Below are 22,148 nucleotides of genomic sequence, written 5' to 3'. Positions count from 1 at the left end.
GTATAAAGTGCATAGATGTAATGGAATATCTAAATGACCTAGGAATTTTCTCCTTTAGTTTGACAGGCTTGAAACGGATGAGGTTCATGAGCCATCACTTGCTTGTCCAAAAATGTCTGTGGTTACCTCACCCCAGCAAGTAAGTAATCACTGACAGTTTTTCGATCTAGGTTGAACTCTATGCACTGCTACACTATTCGTAAAGGAGAGGTAGACTATGCCACTCCTCTTCATTGACCACCAAAAGCATTTTGGGCAATAGGTTGCCAGTGGAAATTCTTAGGTGTCTCTACTATGCCCTATTTAAATACACTATGAAATTGTAGCAGGTCTTTATATCTGTTCATTTTTCATGTGTATAGGTTTGTGAATCATAATTTAAGTTTAACAGATAATCATACAGAACCACTTAATTTGGCATCCTAGAGAAAATGTCCCCATTTGGCAATTTGTTTTAACATAACTCTTTTGCATGGATGTTTTCATAGTACTTTGTTATCTTTATTTTTTGGCATATTTTTCCTGATTGGACAGTGTCATACTTAAATATGACATGATTATTCTTCGACTCACTGAGTGGGATCCCCAAACAGTGAACCTGTTTTAAGGCTATTTTGGGGCTTTAAACCTGCATTTCATGGGGGATTATCTGGGTTTACTAGTTGTGTTTTGACTCCTTCATTTGTTTTTCTAGAGTTTGTTCCTTTTTACCTGTTTTCCGGTGATGCGCTAGCTCTCCTCATCATGTTCTTGGGCCATCATGGTAGCTTTCTTCTACTGATGTCCTTTGTGTCAATAGAAAAAAGTCTTAGAAACAAGAGAATGACGCAGGCTTGATATATCATTCCCACTCCATAAAAAGTGCAAAATCTGTTTCGAGATGCCTCACAGAATTTCCAGAAATAGGGAGCGAGCACGTCCTCATGTGAAGCAGGCATATACACTGAAGGAGTTATCTTACTGTCTTTTGCCTCCTCAAGGGTAAGGTAAGAGAGTCATTTCCTTTATCATTTGATCTGGGGACATCAGTTTACACCATGACTCATTGATATACCCACTTCCAGTCGATGTTGAGTGGTTGGGTGTCAAAGACTTGCAATTCAACACTCAGTGTTAAGATATTCTCATTGAGGGTTACAGGAACTTCTTCCTTATTTTGAGGTTCTCTTTGCTATTGATGTCTTTCTCAGACTAGAGGGCCTGGGGGTGAAGAAGTGAACATCTCTTGTTGACTATGAGGAGTCGCACCCATGCACAAGTAAAAAACTTAAGGCATGGCAGAGTATCATAAATGTTCCTCCTTCCCTGTTGCTGGTTATTAGGGTTCTGGTGCTACAGAATCAACATTATTTACACCTGCATTGCCAAGCCTTCCAGTGATGGTGCGGCTCCAAGGTCCTCTCTACCAGTCACATTGGACACTTTTATTTTTTTTACTTAAGACAATGAGTTTTAAATGTGCATTAAACTCTTGGTCTGCCCGCCCAATTTTGAGTCTGGCAGAGCATCCGTTTTCTGCCGACTGAGCCCATGTCAGCTCTGTCAACAGAATATATCTTCTGACGGCCTGTACTACCACATTTAGCGTAGACAGTGTAAAGGTATTCTTTCTTTTCTTGTCTGTCACCGTTAACATAAACCTGATGGTAAGGTACAGGAAAAAACGGACCCCCACACTCCTGGAGAAAACTTCCTGGGGGTTGGAGCCATTAGTTGTGCTGTAAAATCAGATTTTTTAGTTGCTATCCTGAAAGTGCCACTTTTAGAACGTTTATTTAAAGCAAACTGGCGCCCCAATCAACCATCAATTCACTTTACATAAATAATAATATACTTAATTTGTATTTTATATATAGATTACCCATACATTCCCTCTGTATCCTGAAAGGCATTTTAAACTTTGTATGTTGTGTAAACGAAATGATCATTTATTAAATAACCATTAAAGAACTGTTGTTGCTTTTATATTATGTGATCTCTCTACTCAGTTACACATACATACATCATAACGTCACATAGATCCAACAGACTTAAAACAAACACATACTCAAATAATTCAATGACTGATATCACAAAAGGATCCCACTTGAAGAATAAAAGTCAATAACTTTTGTCACAAAAAAAGACTTACACATGTACATAAAGTGTGCACTATACAGATAAACCTTTACACATGAAAAGACATTGAAAAGTGTTTAACATATAATTCTCATTTTGATTCAAGTCCATATGGGATGGGGTGAAACTTTTTCACATGAGATCCTGCGACGTGAGTGTTGGGTACTGTTTCTTCAATTTAATTCTCTACCATCCTACGGCTCATAGTCCTCCTCCTGCCAATTCCCAATGCCTTTCGACCATCTCTGGGGTGCAGCTTTTATATGAAGGTGTTCCTCCGATTGAAAAAAGTCATTTACTTTCATGTGACACATATATTGTCTGTGAAGAGCTTGACGTTCACAAATCCTTAACATAGGAACCTTTTCGTATTTGTGCCTTAACCAACAGGGTCTTCTTGAAATTTGGCTGACGTCCTGTTTGAGCTGCAGGAAAACAACAAGCTTCCAGACTCCTCCCTGCAGCTGCCCAGTACAAACTAAACCAGCTTGGACCTGCCTGAGCCCTGCTGCTTGCCTCTGCTGGAGTGAGCCCTGATCTCCAAGCGGTGGCCACAGGTCCTGGACGCTTGCTAGCATCAGGGTGTACTGCTCCTGAAGAAAAGGTGCTCCATGTGATCATAAAGTGACCTCTTCATGCTAAGAATCAACCTCCTGAAATGACTGCCAACATGAAGCTCCAGAGGGACTTGCTATGCACGGCAACAGCAACTGCCTGCAATGCCTTTCAATGCAAGACCTGCACTTCACACCGATAGTGACAGTCCGCAAAGACAGCCGACGCTAGGCTCTAGGTACGATTGACTCTTTGTGCTATACTAGCGACTGTCCGCATTGCCCGATCTGCCCCTACCGCCACCAATGTCCTCCTTGTGGCCCTCACCAACCTGAACGCCACTCTTTGGGGATTCTTGAGAAATCAATCAATCATGACACTTGTATAGCGCGTTCCTCACCCGGAAGGGTCTGAAGGCGCTGGGGTGGGGAGGGGTACGTTACTGCTCGAAGAGCCAGGTCTTGAGTTGCTTCCTGAAGGAGAGATGGTCCTGGGTTAGCCGGAGGTGGATGGGGAAGGAGTTCCATGTCTTGGCTGTAGATGGCGGGTGGGCGTGTAGAAGGTCAGGCAGTTGTTGAGGTACTTGGGGCCCAGGTCGTGGAGAGCCTTGTGTGCGTGGGTGAGGAGTCTGAACGTGATCCTTTTGCTGATGGGGAGCCAGTGCAGATTTCTCAGGTGGTCGGAGATGTGGCTGTGTCGGGGGATGTCCAGGACGAGTCATGCGGAGGCGTTCTGGATGCGTTGGAGTCTTTTCTGAAGTTTGGCTGTGGTTCCGGCGTAGAGGGTGTTTCCGTAGTCCAGTCGGCTGGTGACGAGCGCCTGGGTGACCGTCTTCCTGGTTTTGTTAGGGATCCATCGGAATATCTTTCGGAGCATGCGCAGGGTGTTGAAGCACGATGATGAGACGACGTTGACTTGTCTGGTCATCGAGAGGGAGGAATCCAGGATGAAGCCCAGGTTACGTGCGTGGTCCGTTGGCTTGGGAGTGGTGCCCAGGGCAGGGGGCCACCAGGACTAGTCCCAGGCGGAGGGAGATGATCCTAGGATGAGAAATTCAGTCTTGTCTGGATTCAGTTTCAGGCGGCTGTTCTTCATCCACTCGGCGACATCTTTCATCCCTTCGTGTAGGCTGGCTCTGGCGGTGGCTGGGTCGTTGGTGAGGGAGAGGATCAGCTGTGTGTCGTTCGCGTAGGAGATGATGTTGAGGCTGTGCGATGGCTGCGAGGGGGCTCATGTAGACGTTGAAGAGGGTGGGGCTGAGTGATGATCCCTGTGGTACGCCGCAGATGACTTCGGTGGCCTTGGATCTGAACGGGGGGAGGGGGACTCTCTGGGTTCTTCCAGCGAGGAACGAGATGATCCACTCAAGTGCCTTCTCTTGGATTCCAATGTTGCTGAGGTGTTGCACTAGGGTGCAGTGACAGACAGTGTCGAACGCTGCGGAGAGGTCCAGGAGGATGAGGGCCGCTGTTTCCCCGTTGTCGAGCATGGATCTGATGTCATCAGTGGATGCGATGAGGGCGGTCTCGGTGCTGTGGTTAATGCGGAAGCCGGATTGCGAGTGGTCGAGGGATCCGTTCGACTCGAGGAAGGCGGCAAGCTGTCTGTTGACGGTCTTCTCGATGACTTTGGCAGGAAAAGGGAGGAGCGAGATGGGGCAGAAGTTCTTGAGGTAGGTGGGGTCCGCTGTTGGTTTCTTCAGGAGGGCGCTGAGCTCGGCGTGCTTCCAGCTTTCCGGGAAGGTGGCGGTGTTGAAGGAGGCTTTGATGATGTCCCGGAGATGGGGTGTGATGATGGAGTCGGCCTTGTTGAAGACGTTGTGGGGGCAGGGGTCGGTTGGGGATCCGGAGTGGATGGTGTTCATCGTGCGGGTGGTGTCTTCAGTGCTGACCGGGGTCCAGGCGCAGAGGGTGGTGGTGGGGGTCGTTGGTTCGGTGGTTGGGTGCGTGGTTGTTGCGCCAAAGCTGTTGTGTATTTCGGCGATCTTGCGGTGGAAGAACGAGGCGAGAGAGTCGCAGAGGTCTTGCGAGAGAGTGATGTCGTTGTTCCCGGCGCTGGGGTTGGAGAGCTCTTTGACGATGCTGAAGAGTTCCTTGCTGTTGTGGGTGTTGTTGTCCAGTCGTTCTTTGAATGCTGTCTTCTTGGTGGTGCGGATCAGCTGGTGGTGTTTGCGGGTGGCGTGCTTGAGGGCAGTCATGTTGTCTGTGGTTTGGTTGTTGCGCGAGGCTTTCTCGAGGGTGCAGCAGTTTTTCTTGGAGTTCTTGAGTTCGTCAGTGAACCAAGAGGCTTTCTTGCTGCTGTGTTTGCTGGGAGGGGTCTTCAGTGGTGCGAGGTCGTCTGCGCAGTTGGTGATCCATTGTGTGAGGTTGCTGGCTGCTTCGTTGGGGTCCGTTGTGCTGGCGGGAGGGTTCTGGCTGAGGGAGGTGGTGAGCTGGTCGCCGGTGATCTTGTTCCAGTTCCTGCGAGGAGCCTGTTGCGGGTGGTGGTGGGTCGTGTTTTTTCTGAAGCTGAAGTGGACGCAGCTGTGGTCAGTCCGATGAAGTCCGGTGGAGTGGCTGAAGGAGATGTACTTGCTGGAGGAGAAGACTGGGTCCAGCGTGTGGCCGGCTTTGTTGGTTCGGGGTGTTCACCAGTTGCTTGAGCCCGAGGTTGGCGAGGTTGTCCAGCAGGGTGGTGGTGTTGCTGTCCTTGTTGTTCTCCAGGTGGAAGTTGAGGTCCCCTAGGGGGATGTAGTCAGCGGAGGGGAGGGAGTGCGGGCTGATGAAGTCTGTGATGTCTTCGCTGAATTGTGCGCATGGTCCCGGGGGTCTGTAGATGAGGGTGCCTCTGAGTGTGGTCTTGGGGTCGGTGTGTATCTGGAAGTGGGGGTGTTCGGCGGCGGTGAAAGTGTCGTCGGAGCTGGTCGTGATGCGGATGGTGTTCCTGTGGACGATGGCGATGCCTCCTCCAGTCTGGTTGACGCGGTCCCTCCGAGTGATCTTGTATCCGTCCGGGATGGCGATGGCAATGTTGGGCGCCGAGGAGGCGTTCATCCAGGTTTCCGTGAGGAAGGCGACATCTGGTGATGTTGTGTTGAGCAGGTTCCAGAGTCCGACGGGGTGTCTGTGGATGGAGCGGGTGTTGAGCAGGATGCACTTGAGGTGGTTGCTGCTGGTGCTCGGCTTGGTGGGTGCGGTGCAGGTCCGGAGGCAGGTGTATTTGCAGGCTTGGCAGATAAAAGGGTCCGTGGGCGCGCCTTGGGGTGGCTTGGTAGCAGGCGGGGGTTCGGCCAGCGTTGAGTGCGTTGAGGGTAGTGGCGTCGTAGGTCAGTCGTGTGGCCAGGCGTCGGCGGGGGCCAGGGGTCCTGCCTCTGGGCACCGTCCAGGCGTGGACGGATGTAGACGGGCTTGCCTTTGGCACGCCTACGGTGGGCCATCGACGCGCCCGCTGCATGTGAACGCTGCGCGTGTGCGCGGACTCCGCCATAAATGGCGTAGTGGGAGGGATGGAGTGGGAGGGAGGAACAGCTGGGAGGCGGGAGGGGGGTGGCACGGGGAGGGGATCGGGGTACAGAAGGCAAAAGGTGGGGCGGGGCCACAGGGGAGCAGCGGCAGGGAGCGGGGAGGGCGAGAAAAGACGGCGAGAACGAAACAAAAACAAGCACTGGTAGCGAGCAGGTAGAGGCAGGTAGGGAGACCGGACACACTCACGGAGAGCCGCGCGGCGGGTGGAGCGACCGTCACCGACCAGGGCCAGGTCAGGTCACCTGACCTGACCACAAGTAACTCAGTGGGATGAACATGGTCCCTGTATTTGACCTGCACTCCATTGGGCCTGAACTTGTGATTTTTTTCCTGGTCCAGTTAAACTAGAGAACCGTGAGCGGTGCTTTATGCTTTTGCCTCTATTTTCACCTAAAATATTAAAAACTCATATTTCAGGTTCTACTGATTGGGTTTTTGTTGCTCTGGTGTTATTTATTCATTAAAATTGCCTCTATTTTTCTAAACTGCTTGGCACTTTTCTTGTGTTCTGTTTTCACTTGATTACCAGTGGCCAAGCCCTGCACCCATCCCTGCTGGTGGCCAATCCTGTGCCATGCACAGAAACCCCTGTGGCCAGCCAGCCATAGGCACAACAACCACGCACCTCCAGACAACTTTTTTTTGTCCCTTAGTAAACAGTGGTAATTTTACTCAGGGGCGTAACAAACACCCCGCAGCCCCCAGGCTTCAGTAGGTGAAGGGGGGCCCATAGCTCATCTGTAGAGAGCGGTGTGTCTCACTCTCTTGCTCTAAAGCTGCTGCAGTCTGCAGCCTGCTCTGAGCTCCTTGCACTGCTGACCCAGGACTGAAGAGAAACAAAGTAACAAGTTACATTGTTTCTCTTCAGTCAGAGCACGGCCGGAACAAGGATGGGGTGGGGCCCCCAGAGAGAGCATTCCTTACAGGGAGGAGGCAGCTGTTTGACAGCACGAGATGGTACAAAACCTTTCATGAATTTGGGTTATCATTCCTCTGTTTTTTCTTTGTACTTCCACCCTCCATTCTTTTTCTCCTCCTCTCACAGCATCTCACACTTTCTGCTGTTCTACATTGATTTGTAAATCAATCTGGACAGTGGTTGTAAGGAATACAGAGACCATTTGCTGCGGTTTGCCAAAGAAATGTGTTGTGTTTTTTATCTATTCATTATCCAAACAACTGATAGCAAAGGGGCAAAAGGCATGTATACTCTGTTAATATCCTTTACATTATCGTGAATTTCGTCCTGCTTGCATGTTGACATGTGGTGACATTTGCCCCATGTAAGGTGAAAAAAATATAAAACCATAAGCAAATTAATTTACGTGGCCTTTATGTTAGCAAAAAGAAGGATGGCCACGGCGTAGAAAGCTTCAGAAGCCCTCCCTACAGAAGTATTGCTCATGGATGCAAAGAAATGTGGGAACGCTGAACATTACACGCTATTCAAAATACCAAAAGGGGTGGACACACCACCTAAGACACTCTCCTGCAAGTAAAACTGACAAATGCCTACTTGAAAGATCGGTACATTTGAGAATGCTGTTGAATTCTTCCGAAGATGACAATACAAGAGTTACTGCAAAAACAACAGTTGATGGACAGAATGCAGAACAATGTCATACATTCACCCCAGTACAGAGATCTGGGCCTAAATCCATCGTTTTATTGCACTTCACACCACCCCAGTTCAGACATGGCCATATGCAAATCAGCCTTGACCCAGTGCCTCATGGGAACAGTCCAGCCCGAACTGCCAAGCCATGTCTTTTTTCTGGACCAGAATCAAGCATCCTAGGACCGGTTTCTGGCTATCAGCCGTCATCAGCCAGGATAGCTTGACTCCAGTGGTGTGGAGAGCATGGGACTCATGTCTGAGCATACCCATCCCACTTGGGGTGACAAATGCAAAAACAACAGTTGATGGACAGAATGCAGAACAATGTCATACATTCACCCCAGTACAGAGATCTGGGTCTAAATCCATCGTTTTTTTGCACTCCACACCACCCCAGTTCAAACATGGCTATATGCAAATCAGCCTTGACCCTGTGCCTCATGGGAACAGTCCAGCCCGAACTGCTAAGCCATGTCTTTCCTGGACCAGAATCAAGCATCCTAGGACCGGTTTCTGGCTATCAGCCATCATCAGCCAGGATAGCTTGACTCCAGTGGTGTGGAGAGCATGGGACTCACGTCTGAGCATACCCATCCCACTTAGGGTGACAAATGCAAAAACAACAGTTGATGGACAGAATGCAGAACAATGTCATACATTCACCCCAGTACAGAGATCTGGGCCTAAATCCATTGTTTTTTTACACGCCACACCACCCCAGTTCAGACATGCCATATGCAAATCGGCCTTGACCCTGTGCCTCATGGGAACAGTCCAGCCCGAACTGCCAAGCCATGTCTTTCCTGGACCGGAATCAAGCATCCTAGGACCGGTTTCTGGCTATCAGCCGTCATCAGCCAGGATAGCTTGACTCCAGTGGTGTGGAGAGCATGGGACTCACGTCTGAGCATACCCATCCCACTTGGGGTGACAAATGCAAAAACAACAGTTGATGGACAGAATGCAGAACAATGTCATACATTCACCCCAGTACAGAGATCTGGGTCTAAATCCATCGTTTTTTTGCACTCCACACCACCCCAGTTCAAACATGGCCATATGCAAATCAGCCTTGACCCTGTGCCTCATGGGAACAGTCCAGCCCGAACTGCCAAGCCATGTCTTTCCTGGACCAGAATCAAGCATCCTAGGACCAGTTTCTGGCTATCAGCCGTCATCAGCCAGGATAGCTTGACTCCAGTGGTGTGGAGAGCATGGGACTCACGTCTGAGCATACCCATCCCACTTGGGGTGACGAATGCAAAAACAACAGTTGATGGACAGAATGCAGAACAATGTCATACATTCACCCCAGTACAGAGATCTCGGCCTAAATCCATTGTTTTTTTACACTCCACACCACTCCAGTTCAGACATGCCATATGCAAATCGGCCTTGACCCTGTGCCTCATGGGAACAGTCCAGCCCGAACTGCCAAGCCATGTCTTTCCTGGACTGGAATCAAGCATCCTAGGACCGGTTTCTGGCTATCAGCCGTCCTCGGCCAGGATAGCTTGACTCCAGTGGTGTGGAGAGCATGGGACTCACGTCTGAGCATACCCATCCCACTTGGGGTGACGAAAGGAAAAACAACAGTTGATGGACAGAATGCAGAACAATGTCATACATTCACCCCAGTACAGAGATCTGGGCCTAAATCCATCGTTTTTTTGCACTCCACACCACCCCAGTTCAGACATGGCCATATGCAAATCAGCCTTGACCCTGTGCCTCATGGGAACAGTTCAGCCCGAACTGCCAAGCCATGTCTTTCCTGGACCAGAATCAAGCATCCTAGGACCGGTTTCTGGCTATCAGCCGTCATCAGCCAGGATAGCTTGACTCCAGTGGTGTGGAGAGCATGGGACTCACGTCTGAGCATACCCATCCCACTTGGGGTGACAAATGCAAAAACAACAGTTGATGGACAGAATGCAGAACGATGTCATACATTCACACCAGTACAGAGATCTGGGCCTAAATCCATCGTTTTTTTGCACTCCACACCGCCCCAGTTCAGACATGCCCATATGAAAATCAGCCTTGACCCTGTGCTTCATGGGAACAGTCCAGCCCGAACTGAGAACAATAGTTACTGGAAAAACAAAATACGCCACAGATTGGAACCCAGCCTGAAAACCATATATCAAAGATTGTCAGGCCCTCCCGACACAGAATCGATGATTAACCACAAATAAATCGGAGTGGATGGGGAGAGGATGTGGCCTAAGGGATAGAGTGGTTGACTTCAAATCTGGGGAACCAGGTTCGAGTCTCTGCAATGACACTCAACATCCTGGGATTCTGGTCAAATCACTTAAACGCCCAGTGCCTAACAAAAATGAATGTGTCTTTATTTGAACGCAACTGGTGCTCATGTAAAGTGCTCTGATACCCGATGCCTTCGGGTTAAGGTCAGACTGTATAAAACTTCGAAGAACAAAAGGGAAAAAAAGTGCTGACTGGGGCAGGAGAACGTTTGCAGTTCCAGTTGCAGGACTCTACTGGAACGCATTGGAAGGTACAAAATCAGGGGCAGAGCTATCAGTGGTGCAGCCAGTGTAGTGACACCGGGGTTCAGGAGCGAGGAGGGGGGGCATCTTGCCTGTGTAGACTACATTTATTGTACTGGTTGGCTCCTCAGATATGTGTTTTTCCTTGTATCTGCCCCACCAACCTCTCTGTTTCCACTCGCCAGAAAGAAAGAGACTGGAAGAGCAGGTGGAAAAAAACAGACCGGCCGTAGATAAGCCTCAGAGATGATCAGTGGTTTAATTTGTAGATTATTTCTGAGAGGCTGTATCGTGATGGTGCTCTAGCTGCTTGTCAGGAGTTGTGATGCTTTATAAGTGAGTGGTGCAGCATTAGCCATCCAATGTCAGAGCAGTTCATAATCAAGACACCTTTGAGGAAGGGCTGAGAAGGCAAGGTAAGCACTTTCGGCACATGCAATGCTTTAAGTTAGTCACTTACCACCAGGGCCGGCTTTAGCTCTGGTGGTGCCTGGTGCTACAGTCTTTTTTGGGGCCCCTCCTCCAATGATCTCCTCCTCAGATGCCCTCACTACCATCTGGCAAAAGAGCCCCTCATCTCTCCATAGCACCTTTCTCACATACATTTCATTTGTTTAAAATCACTGTTATAGGCTGGCTTTACTAATCCACTCACCTAGCCTAATTAAATATAGATCTGTTCTTTGCCGCAGGCATATTAACCCTTTGTGCTACTTTATGGCAAGTCCACATTGCCACTGACTAGACAAAACTCCAATCTCTTTCTCTCTAGAAGGAACATTAATCACAAGAGTTATCTTGACATTTTTATTGCTGCCCGGAAGCTAGGTGCACAAAGAACTCTGCAGCAGGTGTTTGTAAATTGTAAGAAGCTGCCAAGCACAGCGCCCCTCCTGAGTACAGTGCCCCTCTCTAGGTCAGCACGTAGTGCACCGCACCACTTGCACTGCCCTAAAGCCGGCCCTGCTCACCACTCCCAAGCTCAATTGATATATGCATATTTTCTCTTAAAAGCTTGGTGAACTTATAAAAATGAACCAGTAGTGCAAAGTTGAAATCAACACATCTAAGGAAGACAAAGTGATTTTCTAGGGTGAACGAAGGTGAGTGCTTCTGTTCTTGTTCTCAAAACTTAGACATTTACTTGGCATTAAACGTAAGTTTGTTGTCTGTACATACAGTCTCTCCTGGGGAGCAAAGTTTTTTTCATTTTTTGGGGGAAGCCAGGAGCTCATTAACACAATGTTATAAATGTGCTTAGATTCACAGCAGTCCATTTAGCGACAGCACTTGTGCTGGAGAAAGGTTCCTTGACACGAGCTCCATGGTAAACACTGCAGAGGACCCAAGAACACAAAGCGACGGCCAGTGCATATTTGAATGTACGGGCAAATATGCTGCAATTTGTATTTTTCAGATGGAATTATGTTGTTAAAACCTATACGCAGTGTTATATTAGAATGCTGCCTATTCATGAGGTGATGCAGCTCTTGGAGTTATTTAACATATTACTCCGGTATGGGATTCTAACCTTATTTCGTAGTTTCATTCTCAAGTGCAAAGTGAGGCGTCTACACATAAAGAAGTCTGAACTCCCAGAAAGAAATATAAGGGATAGAGTGGAAGATGAAATTAGAGCTGAGAGCGTGTCCGTCAGAGCAAGAAAATGAGAAAAGAGAAACCTGTGATTGAGAAGTGTAAGAATATGAGATTAAACAAATGTGGCAAGCCAGAGAAAAAATTAGCTGGCAGGAGAAGCGGAGCATAGGGGGTGAAGAAACGAGAGAGGGAGGCAAACAGAAAGTAAAACAGAGGAGGAGCAAGATAATGAGAAGGAGATAAATGGAAAGAATGAGAGTAAGTGAGGCAGAGAGAGAGAGAAAGAGAGACGAAGAGTGAGAGAACTGAGAAGAGAAGAAGAAGACTTTGAGATAGGGAGAAAGTGAGAGAGAAGCTACAGTGAGATCAAAAGGGAAGACTTGTTTTGTGATCTGTTGTTCATGAATTTGAATCTCAACTAGGCCAAGTTTTAATTTCATATTTTTGAGGTTGGTACATTTGTACAGTAATGCATTTGAGACTGTTGAAATGCAGAACAAAGAAACACTTATTATAAGAGGTGCCTTGAGGTGAAGAGCGTTATCAGAGTGTTCTGCATACAAAAGGAGAGTGAAATAAGTTTACAGTGTTTGAGAGTAACAGCAATATATAAGACCACAAATCTGAGAAACCTGAAAGCACCCCGAGATGTGAATATATTAACAGAGAAGAAAAAAAGTAATCTTTAAAGAGCACAAATATGTGCATGTGAGAAAGAAAACAGGAGTAGAGCTATGGAAAATATATTAATTTGGATTTAGGAAAAGAAAATCAGGCGTATGAAAGAATATAAGATCAAAAGGTGAAACAGAGCCCCAGAGAGAAAGTGTAAAAGGAACCTGAGAAACCCAGAGAGTCACATAAAGAGTGAAAGAGACCCACAAGAGTAAACAAGGAACCTTTGAGAATCAGGGAGAAATGCAGCTAAGCCATAAGAGAGAGCATATGAACTTTTAGTTTTGTAAGGATCACTGAAAAACAATATGTTCTCTTTCTGTTGAACATCATCAAAATATGTTGTGCAGAGAAAATTAAAGAAGCCAGAGATTATAGATTGTATTGTGTGGACCGGTATCAGGGGATAGATAAAGAGAGGATGAACAAAGAGAGAAAGGTAATATTAAACAACCTAGGAGAGAGTGACAGAAATCCCTTCAAATTGATCGAGAGATGGGGCGAATATGGATAAAGTAGAGCCTCAGGGAGCAATAGTATGGGCGCCAGAGAGACAAAAAGGGTGAAAGAAACAAGCCCAAAGAGAGGTGATCAAAAATGTTGAGAAAGAAAGAGTTCCATAAATGTAGGGTAAAAAGATCCTGAATAGGAAAATGGGTGGAAGAGACCGGGAACCCACAAAGAGAGTGGAAAGGTGAAAGAGAGAGCCGGTAAAAGACAAAGGGAAAAGCCCCTAGAGAGGTAATAAAAAATGTTGAAAAAGAGAAATAAAGAAAGAGCTCCATAAATGTAGAGTAAAAAGATCCCAAGTAGGAAAATGATAGGAAGAGTACGGAAAACCCACAAAGAGAGTGAAAAGGTAAAAGAGAGAGCCAGTGAAAGACAAAGGGAAAAGGGAGAAGGCTTCTGAAAAGTATTAAGACTTTGCAAAAGCGAGACGAATAATGCAGAAGGAGAAATCCACTGAAACAATTGGTAAAGGAGACACACAGGAAGAAAATTAGATAAAGGAAACACCAGAGGGAGAGGAGAACAGTATTCTCTTTCATGAGTTGGTTGTCTTTGTTCAGTGCATGTATGACGTACTGGATTGTGAGCACAGAGTTTGAAGCTCTCTAGATAAGTGTAAATAGCTCACACTGGTCTGATTAGCCACTGTCGCATCAACCAACAGTCCGACCTTCTCAGACTGCACAGCCGGATCGAGGTTCATTCATTAAGGCTCATGGACCACTACTGCATATTCCCTAATTAAAACCCAGCTGTGTGTCAGGGATTAAACTTGCCAAGCTGATAACTCTTAATGCATTGATGATTTTACATTTAAGGCTTTTATTTACCATCACGCTAATCAACGTGAATGTACATTCCTCCAATCATGGTGCAATTAGAATATCTTTGGGCCAGATGTAGGTAATCTCAATTTACCTATTCTTAAATCCCGAATTTTACCGATTCAGTATTTAAGAATAGGTAAATGGGAGGTAGATAATATTTCGGTAAAAATTACCGAATTGGTAAGATTCGGTAATTAAGAATCGGTATTTACCGATTTAGTAATTCCTATTCATTCCTATGGGCCTGGAGGCCATAGGAATGAATGGGAGGCCATTCAGTATTTCTGATTCGGTAAATATTGAATTAGTAATAGGGGGTACATTTTTCAGGGCTAGCAGGGTGTCACAGTGACACCCTGTTGCACCCCTGAATAGTGCATGGGTGCACATGTGGCACACGTACATGTCTGACACATCGCACTGTTGGAAAAGCAAAATAATTGCTTTTTCTAAGGTTTTCAATATTTACCACCAACTTGTAGTTGGTGGTAAATAACAAATCCTTAATTGTAAAAAGCACTCACTTGAGGGCTCCCTACATTTCGGATTCGGTAATTTACCGAATCGGTATTTTAAGAATTCGGTAATTTATCCAATTCCTTAAATTACCGATTTGGTAAATTACCGAATCCAAAATGTGGCCCCTACATCTCAAATGCCCAATACCAGTCGGTAACAGCCGAAATTCGGTAATTTCGGCTGTTACCTACCGGTATTGGCCCACCTACATCTGGCCTTTTGTTTATAAAATATCTAAGTATTTGGTGGCATACTCTATTCTGCTTGATACAATGAGGTCTTGGCTTTTTCCCTAAAACTTTTTAATTCGCTTTATTCTCCTTGTAAATAGTGTTTCTTATCGACGTACACTAGTTTGAATTTTACTTGTGTTGATGGAATACTATATGAACAATGTTAACATTTAAATATTTTGCAGACCCATTGATCTTTTATGGTTCAGATCTTTTTATTAATTTATCCAGGAACAAATACTCTTACCTAAATCCAAAGGCCGATTAGGTAGAACCGTGGGAGAACAGAAGAATTAGATAGACAGCGAGGAAGGGAGGATACCAGGGCGGACTGGGAAAGGAGGGAGGGGACGGATAAAATATCAGGGGTTGTCACCAAGGGAGCATAGCCTCTCTCACCAGAATTAGCTCTTTAGTAACGTATTCATTGTCAGCAGGCTGGGTCTTTTAGTGCATCGTACCCACTGCTGTCAGTCTTCGTCTTGCTGATCAGGCATGCCCCTCGTCCTGTAAGCTGGTGTACTTATAAGTAAAGAGGACTAGAAAGTTCCCAAAAGTCCTGTGTCAGAGATTGGATGCATGGGCCCCTCATTTTGTGAAAGTGTAGCAACTTGTTCTGCAGGGAAGCAGTAAGCTTTAGCTTACAGCAGAGTACAAAGTTCCCCGGGGACAGTGCTACAGAGGGGAGAAGAAAGTTGATGTCACACGTCAAGGGACTAGAAGGGTTCCCTTATCGGAACTTAGAGAGCCTCACACACCCAGAGCATTAGGTGTGAAACACACCCTGACTGAAGGGTGTCCAGTATCATCATCGACTCACTGCCCCTTGACAGACCGGCAATGCAATGTCTGACGGAGTCCCCAAGGGCACTCTTTTGGCGGGGTTCTTTTGTTCCTTGCCGATGGTGGGTGTGAGTGAGGATGGAGGAAAGTGTAGTCGGTGCAAAAGTGAGTGAATGTTAAAAAGGGTAATTAGTCCACAATGACTTTTATTGACGTGGCTGATTCCCTGATTAAAAGGGGTGAGGGGGGAGCTAGAGACCGTATAGGTATACAGAAAACTAACTCAACCCCCTGGTGTGGTCAACATGTTTCTCGCCAGCCGGCGATTCGTCAGGACCTCAACAAAGTACTACACAAGAAGAAAAAAGAAGAATAGGTGCTCATTTACGTAGTAAAAAGCAAATACAACCTCTCTGGGTCGGAGTAAAAGAGGGCAACGGGGTCTTGCTCTAATTAGGCGACCCTAAGGGAAATTGACATGGGCCTCGCAGCATGCTCCCGTGAGGCCAGCGCTGTCTGATGGATGAACCTTTTTACAGCTGCTGGATTGGCGGGACACCTACCCCTCACGCTCACGGCACCTGGTCAGGGTGCGGAGCAAAAAAAAAAAAAAAAGCAGTAAGCTTTTCCATCCCTGTAAGGTCCCACAGTTTATGCAGCCAGTCAAAGTGAGACGACAATGCGTCTGTACCCCACTTGGTTTGATAACATGTTTAGCCCCACACAAAGCCAAAGCCATTATCATTTCCTTCCCTTTTTTAGAGTGTGGAGGGTGTGTCGGCATTGGGAAGTCTCAGTAGGACATACCTAGAAAGACAGGGTATATCTGTTGCAAACATTTCATTGATATCTTTCAGCACGGCCTACCAGTAGCGTTTGAGTTTGGGACAGAGCCAGTGGAGATGAGTCAGTGTGTCGGGGTGGCCAAAGTTGCATTAACAGCCATTAGGACTGTTGAGTTTACATTTAACCTTTGGCTGGGGTGTAGTACCAATAGTGTGTAATCGTAAGCATTGCTTCTTTTCCCGCGGCACAGAATGAGGAGGTGTGCATTTTGTGGAGGATGTCAGTCTATTTTCTTTTGGATGAAGTGAAAGTCCAGCTCAGCTTCCCAGCTGCGGGTCTAGAATAATTGCACAATTCCCATGTTTTGACTTATGTACCCATACCCGCCTTATCCAGTATTTCCCACAGAAAAAGGCCAATGCACTCGATCAAATGCCTTGTCTCTGTCAATTGACAAGAGAAGTGCTGAGACTCACTCTACAGTGAACATGTGTCTGTCTGTCTTTCAGACACCCTGAAAGAGAAAGCTGCACAGCGTAAAAAGTTATGTTTGTGACTGGTTGTCTTTGTCTTTATCGATTTAGAGAAATTTGGGGAAGACACCTTATATTGTTCCTGCAGGACAGTAGATTGGAGTAAGAGGTTGGTCTTAGTTTTTGGCTGATGATCATCAAGTCAGGAGTTGGAGAAACTAGTGAGTCTTGATTAGCGGCATCACATGTTGGTAGGCTGGGTGTTGGCGGAAGATCCTTGAGTTGTTCTCTGAACAGCAGCAGGTTGGATGTGTTGTGAAGCTCTATAGGAAGTCTATTTCAAGGGCTGTTGTCAAACATTAAATGGATCAGCCCTCTGCGGAGTATTTTAAAGTGAGTTATTGAGAAGACGGTGTGGGATTGGAACACAGCTTATTTTTTGGGGTGATTTTGTCCTTGATTTATCTGTAAATGGCTTTGTGAGGTAGTGGCATGGAGGTTGAAAAAGAAGCAAGAGCAGAGTTGTTAGCATCCAGGAAATACAACAATGGATTGTTTAACCCCTTCGATGCTCATGACGAGCTCAGCTCGTCATGCAGTACACTGCTCGTGTGCTCATGATGAGCTGAGCTCGTCATGAACAATGGGAGTAAAGGATCTGCAGCACAGAGGGGGAATTGCTGCAGCACTGATGGTGTTAAGTACATCTCTCCAAGAATGGTAACCGACAGATGCATGTGTTAAAAATCTTAGCCCTGCCTTGTCTTTACAATTTATTGTCAGAGTGTGGACACCAGTGAATTAGTAAAATTAAAAGGCAGCAGGCAAAGATTCCAAGACCAGGTTCACTAGTGTCACAGCTGATGGAAAATGTTGCTAAACGTACTCTGACCACAAGAAAAGTGTACATTCTCTTTAAGCCCATGTGCTGACCTAAATGATACACCTCATGCATTATACTCTTTTTTACCTTTTCATATGTTGGAATATGCATGGGGTATTTTGGGAGTTGTGTCAATGTGAATGTCTCTGTATATGAGGTACTGACCTGCTGGGAGCTTTTTTTGTTTGCATAATAGTCCACCACAACATTTCTATGTCACTGTACAGAAAACAAGAAGAATGCTGTATGAGTGATAAGGGAAGTGAAGGGGTTGAACAAGGCTATTATACATGGTCCAAAACAAAAAGTGCATGTGGTGGGTCAGAGGTAAGGATATGTCCCTCACGCCAGCAAAATCCTCTCCTCCATCAGGGACCTTTTTGTATGTGTGTGAGTGTGTGTGTGTGTGTGTGTATGTAGATAGAGAGAGATTCAGACATTTTAATCAAACAACACTGATTTGCTACAAAAGGTATTTGGAACTTTAATGTGTGTGGCAAGGTGCAGTGCCTGTTTTTTCTGTGTTGTCACCCAATACATTGAGCAGCTGTGGTAGTGGGAACTACGGAAGACAGGACAAATAGCCTTGGGGAACAGGCACCATCTGGCCTCTCTAGAGACACCAGTGAAGACTCCGAAGTAAATAAATACAACCTTTGAGGGTAGGAGTTTTGGGAGAGTATAAGGAAGAAGAAATAGGGCAATAAGGTCTGTACAGGATTGATGAAGAGCACTGTGATAGACAAGAATGCACTGGAAGCACTAATCAAGGGGCACAGTGAGAAAGTATACAGGAAAGAAATGGTGATATAAGGACAAGGTGAGCTGGAAAGCTGATAAGGAAGAGAGGGTGCGGTATAAAAGAGGAAAGGGAATGGAGAGGGTGATAAAATGGAGGAAGGAAATACAAAGGAGGGAGCATAAAAAGAGCTGAGTAAGGTAGAGAAATACTGCACATGAGATCGGAAAAGCATAGTGGAACGGTGTCAGTTCTTTTATATGGGCTTAGGGGCTATGCCCTCTTCCTTTTTCTGCCCCCTAATTTGTGCTTTTATTTTATTGTACAATTACAACTATGTCTTCGAGTCAAAACAATTTTGTGCCAAAGTGCCAGTAAGCTGACTCAGGCTGTCTGATGACTTCAGGCAGCGTTCGCAAGTCAGTTTTACGGCAGGCATAAATCATGCACTCTGAGCATGCGCCAGCAACACAGATTTTCTGGCTGAGGAGCTCACAGCCCTGAGGGTTGTGACGTCACCAGCTCGGCAAAACAATTGAAGTCTTTGCTGAAGGACCTTCCCCGCCAATAAAGCTAGTCCTGGGCGCGGCTTCAGCTCTGCAGAGCCAGGGCTACACATCAATCACAGTTGAGGAAGCCTCACTGTAGTGTTAACCCCACCCTTCCCTGACTGTGTCCAATCAAATTATGGTGTCTGTCAGTTCCCTCCTACTGCCTGTGGGAGCGCGGGCCAGGATGCATTCGAAGTTATTGCTGCTGGCTGTGCACTGTGAACATTGTGCTGTTATGGGCCCGCACCTCAAAGTGGCGGCATGCTGATTTTGCGACTGTTGTAATGTACACCAACCACCCAGGCTCACAGGAGGTGGTCGTTTGGAGGAATTACTGCGGCTACTGCTGAGGAGGACAAAGAACGGCGCCAGAGAGAGATCTGCTCTGTCTCTCTTTGCTATGTACATGTGGGACGGTGAGGGGAAGTATTTCCGACACTGAAGCTCCTTTCCGCCATTAGACGCCGCAAGAGCTTTTTCGTGGTGAGTGGGTTTATCCGTTTGCAGTGAAGATAAGTAAATGAGGGCACACTGAAAAGGAACGCAGCCGCCTATGACAGGCTTACTGCCATGGCGGTGGTGGCTTCCAGGCCCGGGAGCAACCACCTCACTCAGGCTGGAGAGGCTTCTCTTGTCAGCATGGCACGCAATAATAGATGTGCCGCTACCAGCAGAAATACAGCACTTCTGAGTGAAGACACAGCTGCTGCTTAGCTCCTGCGATGTTGGTTCAGAGGCCTGCTGTTGTATCCCGTGCCCCCATGGCCCCCTCCAAAGCCAGCTGAAGAATTCAACCCCAAGACAAAACCAAGGTGAAGCGCTCAGGCTTTCACATACAGAAGCTGAAGCACTTGTTTACCAGCAGCAGTCAGGTGAGTCCACAGGCTCTATACTGTCCAGTTCAGTAGATCTCTGCAGCATTTGCTTATCAATACTAGGCAGCAATGCCTAGCACCTCCGGTAAAGTGTTTTAAATGCATGTGCTTGTTTCATCTCTCAGCAAACAATGAAAGCGATAAGTAGTGTTTAACTGTGTTAATGCCCTCCTATTAGTTTGTTGCTAGATTGGAATCCCGCCGGCTTCGTCATAGCTCTCTCTGCTCGACCTTAAGGGGTGATAAACAACTGTAGCATTTAGTTGCCAAATTGACAGCTAGTGTGAATCCTTTACTGAAAACCACATGTTGTTAGTAATTGATATGTCATCGGAGGCCAGCGTTTTAAATCAACCGTTCCAGAGTACATTGTGCGAGTTACAGTTGGAAAGCTGAAATCAGTCTATAAATGCCTTAGCCATTTTAAAACATTTACAAATATTCCCTTTTATGGGTGTTCTAGAGTGGGACGTTCCCTCTCGTCTGACTTTTATTACAAAGAGAATATTTGTAAAGGTTTGAGTTGGGTAGTCACATATACGGGTTCTAGAGACATAATGTGATGTGTTGCAGAAACACAGTTTGCATTTGAAGGGTCATATATCTCTTCGAGATGGGGTAGATAACACTTGGCATTACAAATGTTTATTTTTGCCAGCTTTCTGTGCAGTTATTTTGGTAGATTTCTTCATTATGGTTAGTGTTCCCTGGTTCAGTCTCAGTTAAAGTAAAATCGTCCAGAACTTCTTGCAAATCAAAAGTGAAATCGTGCTCCATCATGAAAGGAGTCATCAAAAGATGGTGTGATGGGGCACAGGGGAAGATGGAGGAATACACCCCATGCACATTGTGTTAGACTGGACCATTTGTTTAACACTTACTATACATGTGAAAAGTGTTGAAGCACTTACGCGCAAGGATAGTAAACTACACCATGTATACACCACCGGCACCGTATGTTTTCGCTTCTCATGAATGCACTCTCCGAGTCTAATGGGCCTTCATTTTTCGATTTTCACCTAAACTGCACTGTGATTTCTTTGTTGTGTTGCTGTTCTGACCCTCTGCTGTTCACACATATATTAAAACAGCAAATTCAAATTTACTATTGGGCTAGGGCTGTGACTGACTGCTATTTTTGAGCATTTTCGATTTTCACCTAAACTGCACTGTGATTTCTTTGTTGATGTTGCTGTTCTGAGCCTCTGCTGTTCACACATATATTAAAACAGCAAATTCAAATTTACTATTGGGCTAGGGCTGTGACTGACTGTTATGTTTGAGCATCAAGGATTTCCTCCTCAGCACAGTTTACAGCCTTGCCTGAGAACTGTGTGCTGTGTTTATTATGGAATGACAAATGGCTTGCAGCCTACGTACATTGGTTTGATGAAAGAAGAGGGCTTCCAAATGCAAGCAATACAATTCAATCCATTTGTCAGGACATACAAACTAAACACTGGGCCTAGTAACAGATTAGATGGGTTGAACCCATTGCCTTGGGCTGTACTCTGCTCTAGTGTAAACTTTGAAAAAAGCAATCTAAGGAGGCCCCACTTCGCTTTGATGCACTGTGCTCTTGTGAACAGGCCAGTGAGTTATCATAGCAGTTCTCTGGTTATACTGAATAAGCAGCTACCAATGACATTAGCATACAAAATATCTTTATTGACATCATAACTACAGTTTCCCAATTCTTGTACAGTTAAGCTCCGAGCGATAACATGTATAGATACGTCTAATAAGGGCCAAACTGGACTGCCTCGAGTCAAGAGGCCCTGGCGGGATTGTCCTTTTTTGGCACTGACCCTTGTGAGAACATGCGCTCGCTGTGCCTGAGCTAGTGTGCAGAGGTACATGTGGAGAGAGTTATAATCTAAAAATCCCACAGTTTGCTGGAATATAATTTCTGTTTGCCTGCAAATACTAAAAAAATCAAGGATGAACTGCAATCCTGGGATAGATCTCTTTCGCCATCTAATTTTTAAAATATTTGCCATGTACAGTGTTACCAATGGTGTGAACCTTGACTTCATCAACCAATACAGTAAAGAGGCAAAGATCTGTTACAGGTAAAGGCCCTGTTTCCATTGGTTGTGTGTGCTTGGCTTGCCAGTCATTTTGCAAGCAGACCAGTTCGGGGATGGGGCACATTTTACATTTGTTTCTAATGTTTTCTTCACACTTGTGCTTTAAAATGCTATATTTAGATCCCCTTTTTGCAACAATTTGATGTAAATATGTGATATATAAAGCCACCATTTGAATACATTTTTTCCCAAATTTTCTTGCAGGGGTAATTCCCCCCCAGCACCCTCCTTTTACAGGTCGGGCACGCTCACATCGCTCGCTCGCTCGCTCAGTCGTTGTACTACAATACAATTTTTA

General features: G+C 46.1%; 1 protein-coding gene across 1 annotated transcript in view; it reads left to right on the top strand.

Moving 5' to 3' along the window:
* Positions 1-22,148, top strand: part of ZCWPW2 (zinc finger CW-type and PWWP domain containing 2) — a 778,017-nt gene that overhangs the window by 735,625 nt on the left and 20,244 nt on the right. The window contains exon 11 of the mRNA XM_086939915.1: positions 59-139. Coding sequence (XP_086796041.1) covers positions 59-139 — 81 coding nt within the window. The remainder of the gene's footprint in view (positions 1-58; positions 140-22,148) is intronic.

This window comes from Lissotriton vulgaris, chromosome 10 (assembly GCF_964263255.1).
Source record: "Lissotriton vulgaris chromosome 10, aLisVul1.2, whole genome shotgun sequence".
NCBI classification, from domain to species: domain Eukaryota; kingdom Metazoa; phylum Chordata; class Amphibia; order Caudata; family Salamandridae; genus Lissotriton; species Lissotriton vulgaris.
Note: the sequence above shows the minus strand (reverse complement) of the source record. Positions and strands in the feature narration are given on the sequence as shown.